Consider the following 16,833-nt stretch of genomic DNA (forward strand, 5'->3'; position numbering starts at 1 on the left):
ACTAGATTAGACTAGACTAGACTAGAGAGTGAGGTTGGTGGTAGGCCTCTTCCCACAGAGCCCAGGACGTAGCCAGGCAGACTAGACTAGACTAGAGAGTGAGGTTGGTGGTAGGCCTCTTCCCACAGAGCCCAGGACGGAGCCAGGGATACTAGACTAGACTAGAGAGTGAGGTTGGTGGTAGGACTCTTCCCACAGAGCCCAGGACGGAGCCAGGGATACTAGACTAGACTAGAGAGTGAGGTTGGTGGTAGGCCTCTTCCCACAGAGCCCAGGACGGAGCCAGGCAGACTAAACTTGACTAGAGTAGCGTAGAGAGCGAGGTTGGTCGTAGGCCTCTTCCCACAGAGCCCAGGACGGAGCCAGGGATACTAGACTAGACTAGAGTGTGAGGTTGGTTGTAGGCCTCTTCCCACAGAGCCCAGGACGGAGCCAGGCAGACTAGACTAGACTAGAGTAGCGTAGACAGTGAGGTTGGTGGTAGGACTCTTCCCACAGAGCCCAGGACGGAGCCAGTCAGACTAGACTAGACTAGACTGTAGTAGAGAGTGAGGTTGCTGGTAGGCCTCTTCCCACAGAGCCCAGGACGTAGCCAGGCAGACTAGACCAGACTAGAGTGTGAGGTTGGTGGTAGGGCTCTTCCCACAGAGCCCAGGATGGAGCCAGGGATACTAGACTAGACTAGAGAATGAGGTTGGTGGTAGGACTCTTCCCATAGAGCCCAGGAAGGAGCCAGGCAGACTAGACTAGAGTAGAGAGTGAGGTTGGTGGTAGGCCTCTTCCCACAGAGCCCAGGACGGAGCCAGGCAGACTAGACCAGACTAGAGTGTGAGGTTGGTGGTAGGCCTCTTCCCACAGAGCCCAGGACGGAGCCAGGGATACTAGACTAGACTAGAGAGTGAGGTTGGTGGTAGGCCTCTTCCCACAGAGCCCAGGACGGAGCCAGGCAGACTAAACTTGACTAGAGTAGCGTAGAGAGTGAGGTTGGTGGTAGGCCTCTTCCCACAGAGCCCAGGACGGAGCCAGGCAGACTAGACTAGACTAGAGTGTGAGGTTGGTGGTAGGCCTCTTCCCACAGAGCCCAGGACGGAGCCAAGCAGACTAGACTAGACTAGACTAGAGAGTGAGGTTGGTGGTAGGCCTCTTCCCACAAAGCCGAGGACGGAGCCAGTCAGACTAGACTAGACTAGACTAGAGTGGAGAGTGAGGTTGGTGGTAGGCCTCATCCCAGAGAGCCCAGGACCTAGCCAGGCAGACTAGACCAGACTAGAGTGTGAGGTTGGTGGTAGGGCTCTTCCCACAGAGCCCAGGACGGAGCCAGGGATACTAGACTAGACTAGAGAGTGAGGTTGCTGGTAGGGCTCTTCCCACAGAGCCCAGGACGGAGCCAGGCAGACTAGACTAGAGTAGAGAGTGAGGTTGGTGGTAGGCCTCTTCCCACAGAGCCCAGGACGGAGCCAGGCAGACTAGACCAGACTAGAGTGTGAGGTTTGTGGTAGGGCTCTTCCCACAGAGCCCAGGACGGAGCCAGGGATACTAGACTAGACTAGAGAGTGAGGTTGCTGGTAGGCCTCTTCCCACAGATCCCAGGACGGAGCCAAGCAGACTAGACTAGACTAGAGTTGCGTAGAGAGTGAGGTTGGTCGTAGGCCTGTTCCCACAGAGCCCAGGACGGAGCCAGGAATACTAGACTAGACTAGAGTGTGAAGTTGGTGGTAGGCTTCTTCCCACAGTGCCCAGGACGGAGCCAGGGATACTAGACTAGACTAGAGTGTGAGGTTGGTCGTAGGCCTCTTCCCACAGAGCCCAGGACGGAGCCAGGGATACTAGACTAGACTAGAGAGTGAGGTTGGTCGTAGGACTCTTCCCACAGTGCCCAGGACGGAGCCAGGGATACTCGACTAGACTAGAGTGTGAGGTTGGTGGTAGGCCTCTTCCCACAGAGCCCAGGACGGAGCCAAGCAGACTAGAATAGACTAGAGAGTGAGGTTGGTGGTAGGCCTCTTCCCACAGAGCCCAGGACGGAGCCAGGGATACTAGACTAGACTAGAGTAGCATAGAGAGTGAGGTTGGTGGTAGGCCTCTTCCCACAGAGCCCAGGACGGAGCCAGGCAGACTAGCCTATATTAGTGTGTGGTTGGTGATAGGCCTCTTCCCACAGAGCCCAGGACGGAGCCAGGCAGACTAGACTAGACTAGAGTGTGAGGTTGGTGGTAGGCCTCTTCCCACAGAGCCCAGGACGGAGCCAAGCAGACTAGAATAGACTAGAGAGTGAGGTTGGTGGTAGGCCTCTTCCCACAGAGCGCATGACGGAGCCAAGCAGACTAGACTAGACTAGAGTAGCATAGAGAGTGAGGTTTGTTGGTAGGCCTCTTCCCACAGAGCCCAGGACGGAGCCAGGCAGACTAGACTAGATTAGAGAGTAATGTTGGTGGTAGGCCTCTTCCCACAGAGCCCAGGACGGAGCCAGGCAGACTAGACTAGACTAGAGAGTGAGGTTGGTGGTAGACCTCTTCCCACAGAGCCCAGGACGGAGCCAGGCAGACTAGACTAGACTAGAGAGTGAGGTTGGTGGTAGACCTCTTCCCACAGAGCCCAGGACGGAGCCAGGGATACTAGACTAGACTAGAGTGTGAAGTTGGTGGTAGGCCTCTTCCCATAGAGCCCAGGACAGAGCCAGGGATACTAGACTAGACTAGAGTGTGAGGTTGGTGGTAGGGCTCTTCCCACAGAGCCCAGGACGGAGCCAGGCAGACTAGACTAGAGTAGAGAGTGAGGTTGCTGGTAGGCCTGTTCCCACAGAGCCCAGGACGGAGCCAGGGATACTAGACTAGACTAGAGTGTGAGGTTGGTGGTAGGGCTCTTCCCACAGAGCCCAGGACAGAGCCAGGGATACTCGACTAGACTAGAGAGTGAGGTTGGTGGTAGGCCTCGTCCCACAGAGTCCAGGACGGAGCCAGGCAGACTAGACCAGACTAGAGTGTGAGGTTGGTGGTAGGGCTCTTCCCACAGAGCCAAGGACGGAGCCAGGGATACTAGACTAGACTAGAGAGTGAGGTTGGTGGTAGGCCTCTTCGCACAAAGCCGAGGACGGAGCCAGTCAGACTAGACTAGACTAGACTAGAGTAGAGAGTGAGGTTGGTGGTAGGCCTCTTCCCACAGAGCCCAGGACCTAGCCAGGCAGACTAGACCAGACTAGAGTGTGAGGTTGGTGGTAGGGCTCTTCCAACAGAGCCCAGGACGGAGCCAGGGATACTAGACTAGACTAGAGAGTGAGGTTGCTGGTAGGCCTCTGACCACAGAGCCCAGGACGGAGCCAGGCAGACTAGACTAGACTAGAGTAGCGTAGAGAGTGAGGTTGGTGGTAGGCCTCTTCCCACAGAGCCCAGCACGGAGCCAGGGATACTAGACTAGACTAGAGTGTGAGGTTGGTGGTAGGCTTCTACCCACAGAGCCCAGGACGGAGCCAGGCAGACTAGACTAGACTAGAATGTGAGGTTGGTGGTAGGCCTCTTCCCACAGAGCCCAGGACGGAGCCAGGCAGACTAGCCTATATTAGTGTGTGGTTGGTGATAGGCCTGTTCCCACAGAGCCCAGGACGGAGCCAGGCAGACTAGACTAGACTAGAGTGTGATGTTGGTGGTAGGCCTCTTCCCACAGAGCCCAGGACGGAGCCAAGCAGACTAGACTAGACTAGAGAGTGAGGTTGGTGGTAGGCCTCTTCCCACAGAGCCCAGGACGGAGCCAGGGATACTAGACTAGACTAGAGTGTGAGGTTGGTGGTAGGCCTCTTCCCACAGAGCCCAGGACGGAGCCAGGCAGACTAGACTAGACTAGAGAGTGAGGTTGGTGGTAGGCCTCTTCCCACAGAGCGCAGGACGGAGCCAAGCAGACTAGACTAGACTAGAGTAGCATAGAGAGTGAGGTTGGTGGTAGGCCTCTTCCCACAGAGCCCAGGACGGAGCCAGGCAGACTAGACTATATTAGAGAGTAATGTTGGTGGTAGGCCTCATCCCACAGAGCCCAGGACGGAGCCAGGCAGACTAGACTAGACTAGAGAGTGAGGTTGGTGGTAGAACTCTTCCCACAGAGCCCAGGACGGAGCCAGGGATACTAGACTTGACTAGAGAGTGAGGTTGGTGGTAGGCCTCTTCTCACGGAGCCCAGGACGGAGCCAGGGATACTAGACTAGACTAGAGTAGCGTAGAGAGTTAGGTTGGTGGTAGGCCTCTTCCCACAGAGCCCAGGACGGAGCCAGGGATACTAGACTAGACTAGAGTGTGAGGTTGGTGGGAGGCCTCTTCCCACAGAGCCCAGGACGGAGCCAGGCAGACTAGACTAGACTAGAGAGTGAGGTTGGTGGTAGGCCTCTTCCCACAGAGCCCAGGACGTAGCCAGGCAGACTAGACTAGACTAGAGAGTGAGGATGGTGGTAGGCCTCTTCCCACAGAGCCCAGGACGGAGCCAGGCAGACTAGACTAGACTAGACTAGCGTAGGGAGTGATGTTGGTCGTAGGCCTCTTCCCACACAGCCCAGGACGGAGCCAGGCAGACTAGACTAGACTAGAGTGTGAGGATGGTGGTAGGCCTCTTCCCACAGAGCCCACGACGGAGCCAGGCAGACTAGACTAGACTAGAGTAGCGTAGAGAGTGAGATTGGTGGTAGGCCTCTTCCCACAGAGCCCAGGACGGAGCCAGGCAGACTAGACCAGACTAGAGTGTGAGGTTGGTGGTAGGCCTCGTCCCACAGAGCCCAGGACGGAGCCAGGCACTAGAGCAGACTAGAGTGTGAGGTTGGTGGTAGGCCTCTTCCCACAGAGCCCAGGACGGAGCCAGGCAGACTAGACCAGACTAGAGTGTGAGGTTGGTGGTAGGCCTCTTCGCACAGAGCCCAGGACGGAGCCAAGCAGACTAGACTAGACTAGACTAGAGAGTGAGGTTGGTGGTAGGCCTCTTCCCACACAGCCCAGGACGGAGCCAGGGATACTAGACTAGACTAGAGTGTGAGGTTGGTGGTAGGCCTCTTCCCACAAAGCCGAGGACGGAGCCAGTCAGACTAGACTAGACTAGAGTAGAGAGTGAGGTTGGTGGTAGGCCTCTTCCCACAGAGCCCAGGACGTAGCCAGGCAGACTAGACCAGAATAGAGAGTGAGGTTGGTGGTAGGACTCTTCCCACAGAGCCCAGGACGGAGCCAGGGATACTAGACTAGACTAGAATGTGAGGTTCGTGGTAGGCCTCTTCCCACAGAGCCCAGGACGGAGCCAGGCAGACTAGACTAGACTAGAATGTGAGGTTGGTGGTAGGCCTCTTCCCACAGAGCCCAGGACGGAGCCAGGCAGACTAGACTAGACTAGAATGTGAGGTTGGTGGTAGGCCTCTTCCCACAGAGCCCAGGACGGAGCCAGGCAGACTAGACTAGACTAGACTAGAATGTGAGGTTGGTGGTAGGCCTCTTCCCACAGAGCCCAGGACGGAGCCAGGCAGACTAGACTAGACTAGAGTGTGAGGTTGGTGGTAGGCCTCTTCCCACAGAGCCCAGGACGGAGCCAAGCAGACTAGAATAGTCTAGAGAGTGAGGTTGGTGGTAGGCCTCTTCCCACAGAGCGCAGGACGGAGCCAAGCAGACTAGACTAGACTAGAGTAGCATAGAGAGTGAGGTTGGTGGTAGGCCTCTTCCCACAGAGCCCAGGACGGAGCCAGGCAGACTAGACTAGATTAGAGAGTAATGTTAGTGGTAGGCCTCTTCCCACAGAACCCAGGACGGAGCCAGGCAGACTAGACTAGACTAGAGAGTGAGGTTGGTGGTAGACCTCTTCCCACAGAGCCCAGGACGGAGCCAGGCAGACTAGACTAGACTAGAGTGTGAAGTTGGTGGTAGGCCTCTTCCCATAGAGCCCAGGACGGAGCCAGGGATACTAGACTAGACTAGAGTGTGAGGTTGGTGGTAGGGCTCTTCCCACAGAGCCCAGGACGGAGCCAGGCAGACTAGACTAGAGTAGAGAGTGAGGTTGCTGGTAGGCCTGTTCCCACAGAGCCCAGGACGGAGCCAGGGATACTAGACTAGACTAGAGTGTGAGGTTGGTGGTAGGGCTCTTCCCACAGAGCCCAGGACGGAGCCAGGGATACTAGACTAGACTAGAGAGTGAGGTTGCTGGTAGGCCTCTGACCACAGAGCCCAGGACGGAGCCAGGGATACTAGACTAGACTAGAGTGTGAGGTTGGTGGTAGGGCTCTTCCCACAGAGCCCAGGACGGAGCCAGGGATACTAGACTAGACTAGAGTGTGAGGTTGGTGGTAGGCCTCTTCCCACAGAGCCCAGGACGGAGCCATGGATACTCGACTAGACTACAGGGTGAAGTTGGTGGTAGGCCTCTTCCCACAGAGCCCAGGACGGAGCCAGGGATACTCGACTAGACTAGAGAGTGAGGATGGTGGTAGGCCTCTTCCCACAGAGCCGAGGACGGAGCCAGATAGACTAGACTAAACTAGACTAGAGTAGAGTAGAGAGTGAGTTTGGTGGTAGGGCTCTTCCCACAGAGCGCAGGACGGAGCCAGGGATACTAGACTAGACTAGAGAGTGAGGTTGGTGGTAGGCCTCTTCCCACAAAGCCGAGGACGGAGCCAGTCAGACTAGACTAGACTAGACTAGAGTAGAGTGTGAGGTTGGTGGGAGGCCTCTTCCCACAGAGCCCAGGACGGAGCCAGGCAGACTAGACTAGACTAGAGAGTGAGGTTGGTGGTAGGCCTCGTCCCACAGAGCCCAGGACGGAGCCAGGCAGACTAGACTAGACTAGAGAGTGAGGATGGTGGTAGGCCTCTTCCCACAGAGCCCAGAACGGAGCCAGGGATACTAGACTAGACTAGACTAGAGTGTGAGGTTGGTGGTAGGCCTCGTCCCACAGAGCCCAGGACGGAGCCAGGCAGACTAGACTAGACTAGAGAGTGAGGATGGTGGTAGGCCTCTTCCCACAGAGCCCATGACGGAGCCAGGCAGACTAGACCAGACTAGAGTGTGAGGTTGGTGGTAGGCCTCTTCCCACAAAGCCGAGGACGGAGCCAGTCAGACTAGACTAGACTAGACTAGAGTAGAGAGTGAGGTTGGTGGTAGTCCTCTTCCCACAGAGCCCAGGACGTAGCCAGGCAGACTAGACCAGACTAGAGTGTGAGGTTGGTGGTAGGGCTCTTCCCACAGAGCCCAGGATGGAGCCAGGGATACTAGACTAGACTAGAGAGTGAGGTTGGTGGTAGGACTCTTCCCACAGAGCCCAGGACGGAGCCAGGCAGACTAGACAAGACTAGAGTGTGAAGTTTGTGGTAGGGCTCTTCCCACAGAGCCCAGGACGGAGCCAGGGATACTAGACTAGACTAGAGAGTGAGGTTGCTGGTAGGCCTCTTCCCACAGAGCCCAGGACGGAGCCAAGCAGACTAGACCAGACTAGAGTGTGAGGTTGGTGGTAGGGCTCTTCCCACAGAGCCCAGGTTGGAGCCAGGGATACTAGACTAGAGTAGAGAGTGAGGTTGGTGGTAGGCCTCTTCCCACAGAGCCCAGGACGGAGCCAGGCAGACTAGACAAGACTAGAGTGTGAAGTTTGTGGTAGGGCTCTTCCCACAGAGCCCAGGACGGAGCCAGGGATACTAGACTAGACTAGAGAGTGAGGTTGCTGGTAGGCCTCTTCCCACAGAGCCCAGGACGGAGCCAAGCAGACTAGACTAGACTAGAGTTGCGTAGAGAGTGAGGTTGGTCGTAGGCCTGTTCCCACAGAGCCCAGGACGGAGCCAGGGATACTAGACTAGACTAGAGTGTGAAGTTGGTGGTAGGCTTCTTCCCACAGTGCCCAGGACGGATCCAGGGATACTCGACTAGACTAGAGAGTGAGGTTGGTGGTAGGACTCTTCCCACAGAGCCCAGGACGGAGCCAGGCAGACTAGACTAGAGTAGAGAGTGAGGTTGGTGGTAGGCCTCTTCCCACAGAGCCCAGGACGGAGCCAGGCAGACTAGACCAGACTAGAGTGTGAGGTTTGTGGTAGGGTTCTTCCCACAGAGCCCAGGACGGAGCCAGGGATACTAGACTAGACTAGAGAATGAGGTTGCTGGTAGGCCTCTTCCCACAGAGCTCAGGACGGAGCCTGGCAGACTAGACTAGACTAGACTAGAGTGTGAGGTTGGTGGTAGGGCTCTTCCCACAGAGCCCAGGACGGAGCCAGGGATACTAGACTAGACTAGAGAGTGAGGTTGGTGGTAGGCCTCTTCGCACAAAGCCGAGGACGGAGCCAGTCAGACTAGACTAGACTGGACTAGAGTAGAGAGTGAGGTTGGTGGTAGGCCTCTTCCCACAGAGCCCAGGACCTAGCCAGGCAGACTAGACCAGACTAGAGTGTGAGGTTGGTGGTAGGGCCCTTCCAACAGAGCCCAGGACGGAGCCAGGGATACTAGACTAGACTAGAGAGTGAGGTTGCTGGTAGGCCTCTGACCACAGAGCCCAGGACGGAGCCAGGCAGACTAGACTAGACTAGAGAGTAGGTTGGTGGTAGGCCTCGTCCCACAGAGCCCAGGACGGAGCCAGGGATACTAGACTAGACTAGAGAGTGAGGTTGCTGGTAGGCCTCTGACCACAGATCCCAGGACGGAGCCAGGCAGACTAGACTAGACTAGAGTAGCGTAGAGAGTGAAGTTGGTCGTAGGCCTGTTCCCACAGAGACCAGGACGGAGCCAGGCAGACTAGACTAGACTAGACTAGACTAGAGAGTGAGGTTGGTGGTAGGCCTCTTACCACAGAGCCCAGGACGGAGCCAGGCAGACTAGACTAGACTAGAGAGTGAGGTTGGTGGTAGGGCTCTTCCCACAGAGCCCAGGACGGAGCCAGGGATACTAGACTAGACTAGAGAGTGAGGTTGGTGGTAGGCCTCTTCCCACAAAGCCGAGGACGGAGCCTGTCAGACTAGACTAGACTAGACTAGAGTGGAGAGTGAGGTTGGTGGTAGGCCTCCTCCCACAGAGCCCAGGACGGAGCCAGGCAGACTAGACTAGACTAGAGTTGCGTAGAGAGTGAGGTTGGTCGTAGGCCTGTTCCCACAGAGCCCAGGACGGAGCCAGCGATACTAGACTAGACTAGAGTGTGAGGTTGGTGGTAGGCCTCTTCCCACAGAGCTCAGGACGGAGCCAGGGATACTAGACTAGACTAGAGAGTGAGGTTGGTGGTAGGCCTCTTCCCACAGAGCCCAGGACGGAGCCAGGGATACTAGACTAGACTAGAGTGTGAGGTTGGTGGTAGGCCTCTTCCCACAGAGCCCACGACGGAGCCAGGCAGACTAGACTAGTGTAGAGTTGTGTAGATGAAATGAGATTAGATTAGATTGGAGTGTAGATGGATGTAGTTTTCTATCTGCAGATCTATCAATGAGTGCAGTGTACACTGCTCTTCTGTCATGTCCCCTGTTCCGCTGCTCTTTTCGACAATCACCTATTGCTTTTCTATATTCTAGTTCAGTGGTCGGCAAACCGCGGCTCATGAGCCACATGCAGCTCTTTGGCCCCTTGTGTGTTCTAACGCCACTTCTTCAAAATAGACTCGCCCTGGCCGAAAACCGACTTCTGCGCATGGGCCATGAAGTTTCAATTGCACTGTACGTGTGCGCCCGCTCGTTGTATTTTGTATAAGAGCCACACTCAAGGGGCCAAAGAGCCACATGTGGCTCACGGTCCGCGTTTTGCCGACCACTGTTCTAGCTGAATCACACACTCTACTCCAGCCCGTACCGGCCTCGAACACCTGGTGTAGTGTGGTTTCACATTACTAGTGTTCGGCCAACACCCACTTTGGATTTTCTTCCGCGTCGATGTCTCACCTCCAGTTATTTTCATACTCAACCAGGGCCTTAGGGCTTGGGCATCACTCCTGTGACAGCGACCTGGAGAGGAACAGAGCTGTCGTTAACTGTGGTCACAGCTTCCACACCGTCTGCCTTTTTAAATGGCCGGTTGTTGCTGCCCAGTGTGCTGTCACGTACGGAGTTTGCAAGTTCCCAGCTCAGGGTGCAAGGGTTCTGGGCCACGCTGCCATCCAGGTGGGGGAGCTGACCCAGGTGCTGGTGCTTCTCATCTTCAACTCCACGGCAGCGCGTTTACGTGCGTGTGCATATAGCCACGGAGGACCTCTGTGTGTGTGTGTGGACCCCCACGTGGTTGTCGTGTGCTCATTCAACTTCTGGTCCTTTACGGTTCCCAGTGCATTCACTGAAAAGCACCCACACCCTAGGGTCCCCTACGCACCGCTGGGTGCCTCTGTGCTTTTCCCTCTGCAAGGATGCCCTTCCCGGAGTGACCCCCGCCCCCTGCACTCTGACCAGGACCCATGTTGTCGCCCCCTGGTGCCGATGAGGAAACTCAGGCTCAGAGGCCTAAAGCAGCTTACCCAGGTTTGACCCGCAGGCAGAGGGCCGAGCTGGGGTTCAAACTCAGGTCGTTGGCCGCCCCACAGGTGCGCGTTGGAGCCCCAGCTGTGACCTGGCCCGGCTCCGTCACCCCGGCCGTGGGAGCCAGACACTGAGCGCTCTCTTCCCTCACAGGCTTCATCCCCCCGCCTCTCATCTTCGGGGCCGGCATCGACTCCACCTGCCTGTTCTGGAGCACGTTCTGTGGGGAGCAGGGCGCCTGCGTCCTCTATGACAACGTGGTCTACCGACACCTGTACGTCAGCATCGCCATCGCGCTCAAGTCCTTCGCCTTCCTGCTCTACACCACCACGTGGCAGTGCCTGCGGAAGAACTATAAGCGCTACATCAAAAACCACGAGGGCGGCCTGAGCACCAGTGAGTTCTTTGCCTCTACTCTGACCCTAGACAACCTGGGGAGGGACCCTGTGCCCGCCAGCCAGACGCATAGGACAAAGTTTATCTATAACCTCGAAGACCATGAGTGGTGCGAGAACATGGAGTCCGTTCTATAGTGACTCAGGGGGCGAACTCTGTATAGCAATCAAAGGGTCATTTTTCCTACAGAAAGAAAAAAGGTTTCCAAAAACCACACACACACGCACACACATACACACACACAGGACCTTTATCCTTTTCTCCAAATCAGAGCCAGACGGCCTTCAGAATGAGGAGAGCTTGGGACCACGTGTCTGACGCGTGACCTACCTGCTGGGCGCAGGGCCTGCTCTGGGAAGCCAGCGCGGGGTCTCAGGATGCGGACAGCTGCAAGCAACGGGCACTGCCAAGTTCAGGGAACGGTGGTGGCCAGCTCGGAGGACGGACGTTCCTGAACACACATACAGCATACAAACAAGAGACAACTCTTTTTAAAGAAAGTCTACTAAAAACCACACGTTGACAACATGGCCAGGATAAGCACTAGTGACACCCCTGGGCCCCTCCTCCCGTGGGGGTGGGGGGCCCGCAGGCGGGAGGAGGGCAGCCCCCCCCCACCTCTAACTTTCGCAATATGGGTCACTGTGTAGACGCCTCACCCAGTCTGCATGTGGTTCAGGCCCGAGCTCTCTCAGCGATGCTAACGGGTGATCCGTGCTGGAGTCTGTAATTGGCACCTCTCACCAGCTCCATTTCCATGTTTGTTCACGCCCGAGGGCCCGCGGGGCCAGGTGCAGGGCCAGCACCTCGCCTGCCCCCGGAGCACCTCCCAGTGGCGGGGCCCCAGCCCCGCAGAGCGACCTCAGGAAGCAGGGGCCTTGCTGGCTATGACTGGCTTCTCTCAGAGCCGGTGAGGCCCAGCCCAGCCCAAGTCATTTGCTTACATTTGCCAAACATTTTGCCATTTTTTAAAAAAAATACTGCAATGCCTATGAATTTCAAACCGTTGTATGTATAACCCTCCAGTACTATTTTTAACGACTTCTCAACCTGTTACCCTCCAGGCACTAACACAGTTCTTAGGCCGGATTTCCTACGCTGGTTGCTTTCACTTTCTCCCTTTTTTAATGCACCAAAAATATAATGTGATTCAAGGGATGAGATGAATCTATTGTAGTTTTTTTATCCTTTTGTCCTCATTCGGACGTTCCGCAGAAACGAGACCATACAGTGTGTTACAAGTAGAAAAAAAATGCTCGAGAAGAGCGTGGCTGTGCAGCCGCCTCTGGAAGAGCCACAGCGGAGACAGAGGGAGAGCCCTGTGTGTGCTCCCTGTCCCCGAGGCGGTCTGGCAGCCCGTGGAGGAGACACGCGTGGGTGTGGGCCATGTGTATGTGCTCTGGGGAGAAGACACGGCGAGGCCTGCGGGGTGTGGTCATGAATAAGCCCAAGGCTCCTGGACGCTGCTGCCCGTCCAGCGTGCAGGTGTCAGTGCGGTTCTCAGGGTCGCCCCTGAACTAAGAGGCGGTGCGTGTGTGCGTGCGCGCGTGCGTGCGTGCGAAGTGACAGCCTCGAACAGCAGCAGCCCTGTCACTGTCGGGGTTAGAGTCACGGGAAGACCGCTTGCCGCAGGAGACTGGGCCTGGGGGGGCCATTTCCAGAGCCACCGGGACACGCACCGCCCACGTCCTGACCTGTCCTCCTTCCTCGGTGACCTTGGTCCAGCATGACCCTGGCGAGGGCCTCAAAGGTTGGTTGGTTGCTTTGCTTCTCTGCCTCAGGCACATAGTTGCAGTCACACAGAAGGAAAAAAAAAGATGAAAGAGAAAATTGGGGAGGAAAGGGTGTTGTGCCCCTTTTCTAACAGGAACTGTACAAGGGGCGGTTAGAGGGACAGCCCAGGCCCAGGCAGAGAGCTGGGGTGGGGTCCGCTGGCGGGGGGCGGGGTCAGCTGTCTGGGACAGGATGCTACCGAAACGGCCTTTTCCCCTGGAGCGTGTCCGTCTGTCCTGGTTCACACTCGTCAATGTGTAACCAGCGAAAGGTTGGGTTGTTCTCCAGCGAATTCGTAAGATCTAACGTGGCTCAGAAAATGTGTACACGCTCTGAGCAATCACCAAGGCATTTCATTTTCAAACCGCGCTGCCAGCTGCTGCCGTGTGTATGCATTTTGGGGGACACCCTGTGGACGCTGTCACTCCGGAGGCCCTGCGACCTCGCTGTGCATTGTCTGGAAAACGTGTTGCTGATGGGCCGCCGCCCCCTCAGGTACCACACGGCTGACCATGCTCAACGCACGCACGGAAGGCCCGTGACCTGGCGTTTCACGGAGCCATTGGCTGCTGCTGCTTTTTTGCAAGTTTTGAAAACTCCTTGCATTTTGGATGTTTTCCCTACGGTTTGAGGATGAATGGGAGCAGAGGAAAACAGCTGCAGACTCGGTGTTAGCCCCCACGGGGTGGAGATGGAAAGGGCCCAGCGTGTCGCCCTGGAGAATTTCAGTTCCTCAGGTGCTGGACAGAGGCTTAGCGCAGCACACACGTTTCTCTTTGTGCTACAAAGAGCCGTGGACACACTGTCAGCCCAGCCCCCGGTTGTCTGTCTGGTTTCGAGTGGCATTTTTGAATGGAAGGATTTCCTGGTAAGATCTCCATGGGCCCAACAGAAAACAGACCCGCCAGGGGCAGACACAGCCTAGAGTGCGAAGGCCAGGGCCCTCCCTCCGCTGCTACCAGCGCCCCCAGCTGAGCAAGCCCAGGAGGGATGGAGACGCTCTTCGCTGCAACTTGGGACTTGTGTAACTCCCGACCATAGACCCAGGCGTCTTGTACCAACATGATTCCTGCAGCGGAAGTACACACCTTCTTCAGATTCTCCCTCGGGGCGGGGGGGGGGGGGAGAAGGGGGGAGGGGCGAGAGGACCTGCTTGCTGCCTTCCTTCAGCCCAGACTGCGCTTGCCCCCTGCTTCACGCCTCACAGGGCGCTGCTTGCTGTGAGGGCCAGAGGCCCCCCGTCAGGGCCTGAGGAGTCTGCTCGTGCTTAACAGGCAGAATAAAGAGGGAAACCGAGGGCTTCCGTGGAGCCCTCTCACGCCCTGTGCTCCGAGCAGGAAGGCAGGCGTGTGCGCCCTCCATGCACCCGCTGCTCTCACCGCCTTGCAGCGCGAAGCTTCCTCCAGAGACAGTTTCTAGAAGCAGCCCGCACCTTCACCCCCCGACCCCACCTCCCTGCTTCCAGGAGCGGCCCAGAGCCGCCCCTGCCTCAGGTGCCCGATTCCCCACGCCCCTATTTTGACAGCGTGGGAAAAGCAGGTATCTGGGGAGGAGCCAAGAGCACATATCGGACACACAGTAGGGCTTCAGTGCTCCTCTGAGTGTACCCACCGCCGTCTCAGTGGCCTGCCCTCAGCCACAACCTGGTCATGCTCTAGGCGAGAACCCAGGTCAAATCCCTAAGAGGCGCCACGTTTCCCGAGAGAGCGTGCTCCTGACATTAAATTCCTTCTAGAAAACTCATTTGGGGCATCAATATCGCCCGTGTCTTCTCATCCATGGTCCTCACCCCTCCCTGCTCGGTCCGGGCTCTGAGCAGCTGCAGGGCTGACTCATCTCAGAGCCACCGGCCCCGAGGAAGCCTTTGGTCCCAGTCCCCCTGGGAACGATGGGGCTCGCGACGAAGCTGTGAAACAGCTCTGGCTGGGGCCAGGCAGAGAGGGCCTTCTGTCCGGACGCTGTGGCCCAGCATCAGCCGGGCATCTCCTGCGTGTGCACAGCGACCCCCACGCCCTGCTCCCCACACCGGTCGGTGACCTCGGAGGGCTTGGCCACCACAGGAGGGATAACAGAAGTCGGAAAGCCTCAACGGGGGCTCAGAAAAGCCGACGCCCCGCACCTCAGAGGTCCGTGCTGCCGTGGAGACGGACAGACACTCAGAGCAGCGGGTCGGGCGCCACGTGCTCACCCCAGGATGTTTTCCCATTGATCCCTAGAGAGTGGAAGGGACGGGGGGAGAGAGAGAGAGAGACATTGATGTGAGAGAGACACATCCATCGGTTGCCTCCCACACGTGCCCCCTCCAGGCCTGGGGGTCGAGCCTCCAACCAAGGTACGTGCCCTTGACCAGATGGGACCCGAGACCCTGCAGTCCAGGGGCTGGCGCTCTAACCACTGAGCACCCGGCCAGGACCGGCTGGGTGTTTCCCAAGCACATACACATTCCTTCCTTCCTTTACGAGAATGTGGCTCTGGACCAGATACAAAGGTTCAGAACAAAACACGGTCCTGTCTGCTAAGAGGTCACAGTTCAACGAGCCACCCCGACCTGAACACACAAGCAACAGAATGCTGCAAAGAGCTGGGGTCTGTCTGTCTGTCTGTGGGCAGGAAGGGCTGATTCGTGGCTGATGTTCTGGTCCTGATGTGGAGAAGCAGGTAGGCCTGGGGGTCTAGAGACCAGGACTGACGAGCAGAGGTGCCTGCCCCTATGGAGTGAGCGCGTTCCCAGCTCCATGCAGGGCCAGGCACGCGTTCGAGGCGCCGAGAGCATTTAGGGGTCTGAGAGCGGCCGCAGGCAGGTGCCCAGGGGCTGGGCCGCGCTGCAGGGAGGCCTCCTCCGGGCAGGCGGCGGGTGGGTGCACCGGGCGCAGGCGGAGGTCAGAGGTGCGCTGTGTGTGGGGCTCGGGCATCTGAGGTCGTGCGCGGGAAGGGTCCTGGCCAGGTGACCTCCACCTCGGACATTCCTGACCCCGGGGGTCTAGCTCGGGGATCCCGTCTCCCAAGAGTGAGGTGAGTGACCCCTCTTCTCAGGGTTTATCGTCCTATTTTAAGAGGTGGGAAGGGGCGAGGGCGGGAAGTGTAGACGCCAGAAAAGGAAGAGGAGCAGAGATACTGATGAGCATCTCCCATCCCGCCCTCCTTCCCGCCAGCACGAAGCATCGGCCCCGTAAAGCGAGGAGACGGTCAGAACTAACGAAAACCAATCACAGTCGCTAACATTTACCCAGCGCTTCCCACCTTCCCATCCACATTAGCTCATGGAACCTCAACGGTGGCCCCCGAGCCAGGAGCCGTTACAAATGTCAGCTTGTGAGAGAAGAAGGTGAGGCCCGAGAAGCTTCCCGAATGGGCTTGAGGTCGCAAGGCAGAGTGGGGACTCAAACCCAGGTCTACGAACCCCAAGCCCACTCTGATGCTCCTGGGCCCTCCCTACTCGGCAATACGGAGGGACCCTCCCCGCTGCAGGGACGGACTGACAGGAAAACTCTGATGGGTTGTGAGGCACACACACACCGCCCCCCCCCCACAGGCCCCCAAAGGAACCATCAGGGCCAGCGTCCCCCGCAGAGCCCAGTGGTCGATTGATTTATCGGGGTGTTCTACCAGAAGCCGACAGGTGAGGGGGAGGCGGGAGATCTCTCCCTTCTGAGCTGCAAGGTGCAGGGAGTCACCCTCAGAAAGGTCTCCGTGCCCGGGCCCCAGCTCCACGCAAACCCCAGACCTCCCCCGCCTGGCCACGCCCTTGACCTCCAGGACACAGCGCTGGCCGGGCCTCAGACACGGACGCCGGCCCCTGCTTGACCCTCTCCCTCCATTACCAGACGCTAGGCTTTGAGAAACAGTTTTTAGACCAGGCGTCCTCAAACTACGGCCCGCGGGCCACATGCGGCCCGCCGAGGACATTGATCCGGCCCGCCGGGTGCCGCTGCCTGTCCTGCTTAGCAGCCGACTCGTCCCGGGCCCGCAGTGCACATAGGAATTTGTTCACAGTTTTTTTTTTTTAAACTATAGTCCGGCCCCCCAACAGTCTGAGGGACAGTGAACTGGCCCCTGTTTAAAAAGTTTGAGGACCCCTGCATTAGACGTTTCGATGTTTGTATTGACGATTCAGGCCAACAGTCAGTGGTGGAGGATTACTTTAAGGGGAAATACTTCGAGCTGATGCTGGAGTGATCATGTCCTTTGTACTGGGGGCCAATGGGACAACGCGGCCGATTTTCTGGAGGGTTCCATCCCGTCGGTTGCGA

The 16,833-nt window shown here is 57.4% G+C and overlaps 1 protein-coding gene across 3 annotated transcripts in view; it reads left to right on the forward strand.

Moving 5' to 3' along the window:
* SLCO3A1 (solute carrier organic anion transporter family member 3A1) overlaps positions 1 to 16,833 on the forward strand; it is a 236,112-nt gene that overhangs the window by 216,923 nt on the left and 2,356 nt on the right. Inside the window, exons 10-11 of one of the 3 annotated variants that reach the window (XM_080651705.1) lie at positions 10,568 to 10,810; positions 11,082 to 11,975. In XM_080651705.1, coding sequence (XP_080507831.1) covers positions 10,568 to 10,810; positions 11,082 to 11,128 — 290 coding nt within the window. In that variant the 3' untranslated portion in view covers positions 11,129 to 11,975. Of the gene's footprint in view, positions 1 to 10,567; positions 12,608 to 16,833 lie in introns of those variants that run through there. The other 2 variants (XM_080651706.1, XM_080651704.1) reach the window with 2 other exon arrangements.

Source organism: Plecotus auritus, assembly GCF_963455305.1.
Source record: "Plecotus auritus genome assembly, chromosome: 15".
NCBI classification, from domain to species: Eukaryota; Metazoa; Chordata; class Mammalia; order Chiroptera; family Vespertilionidae; genus Plecotus; species Plecotus auritus.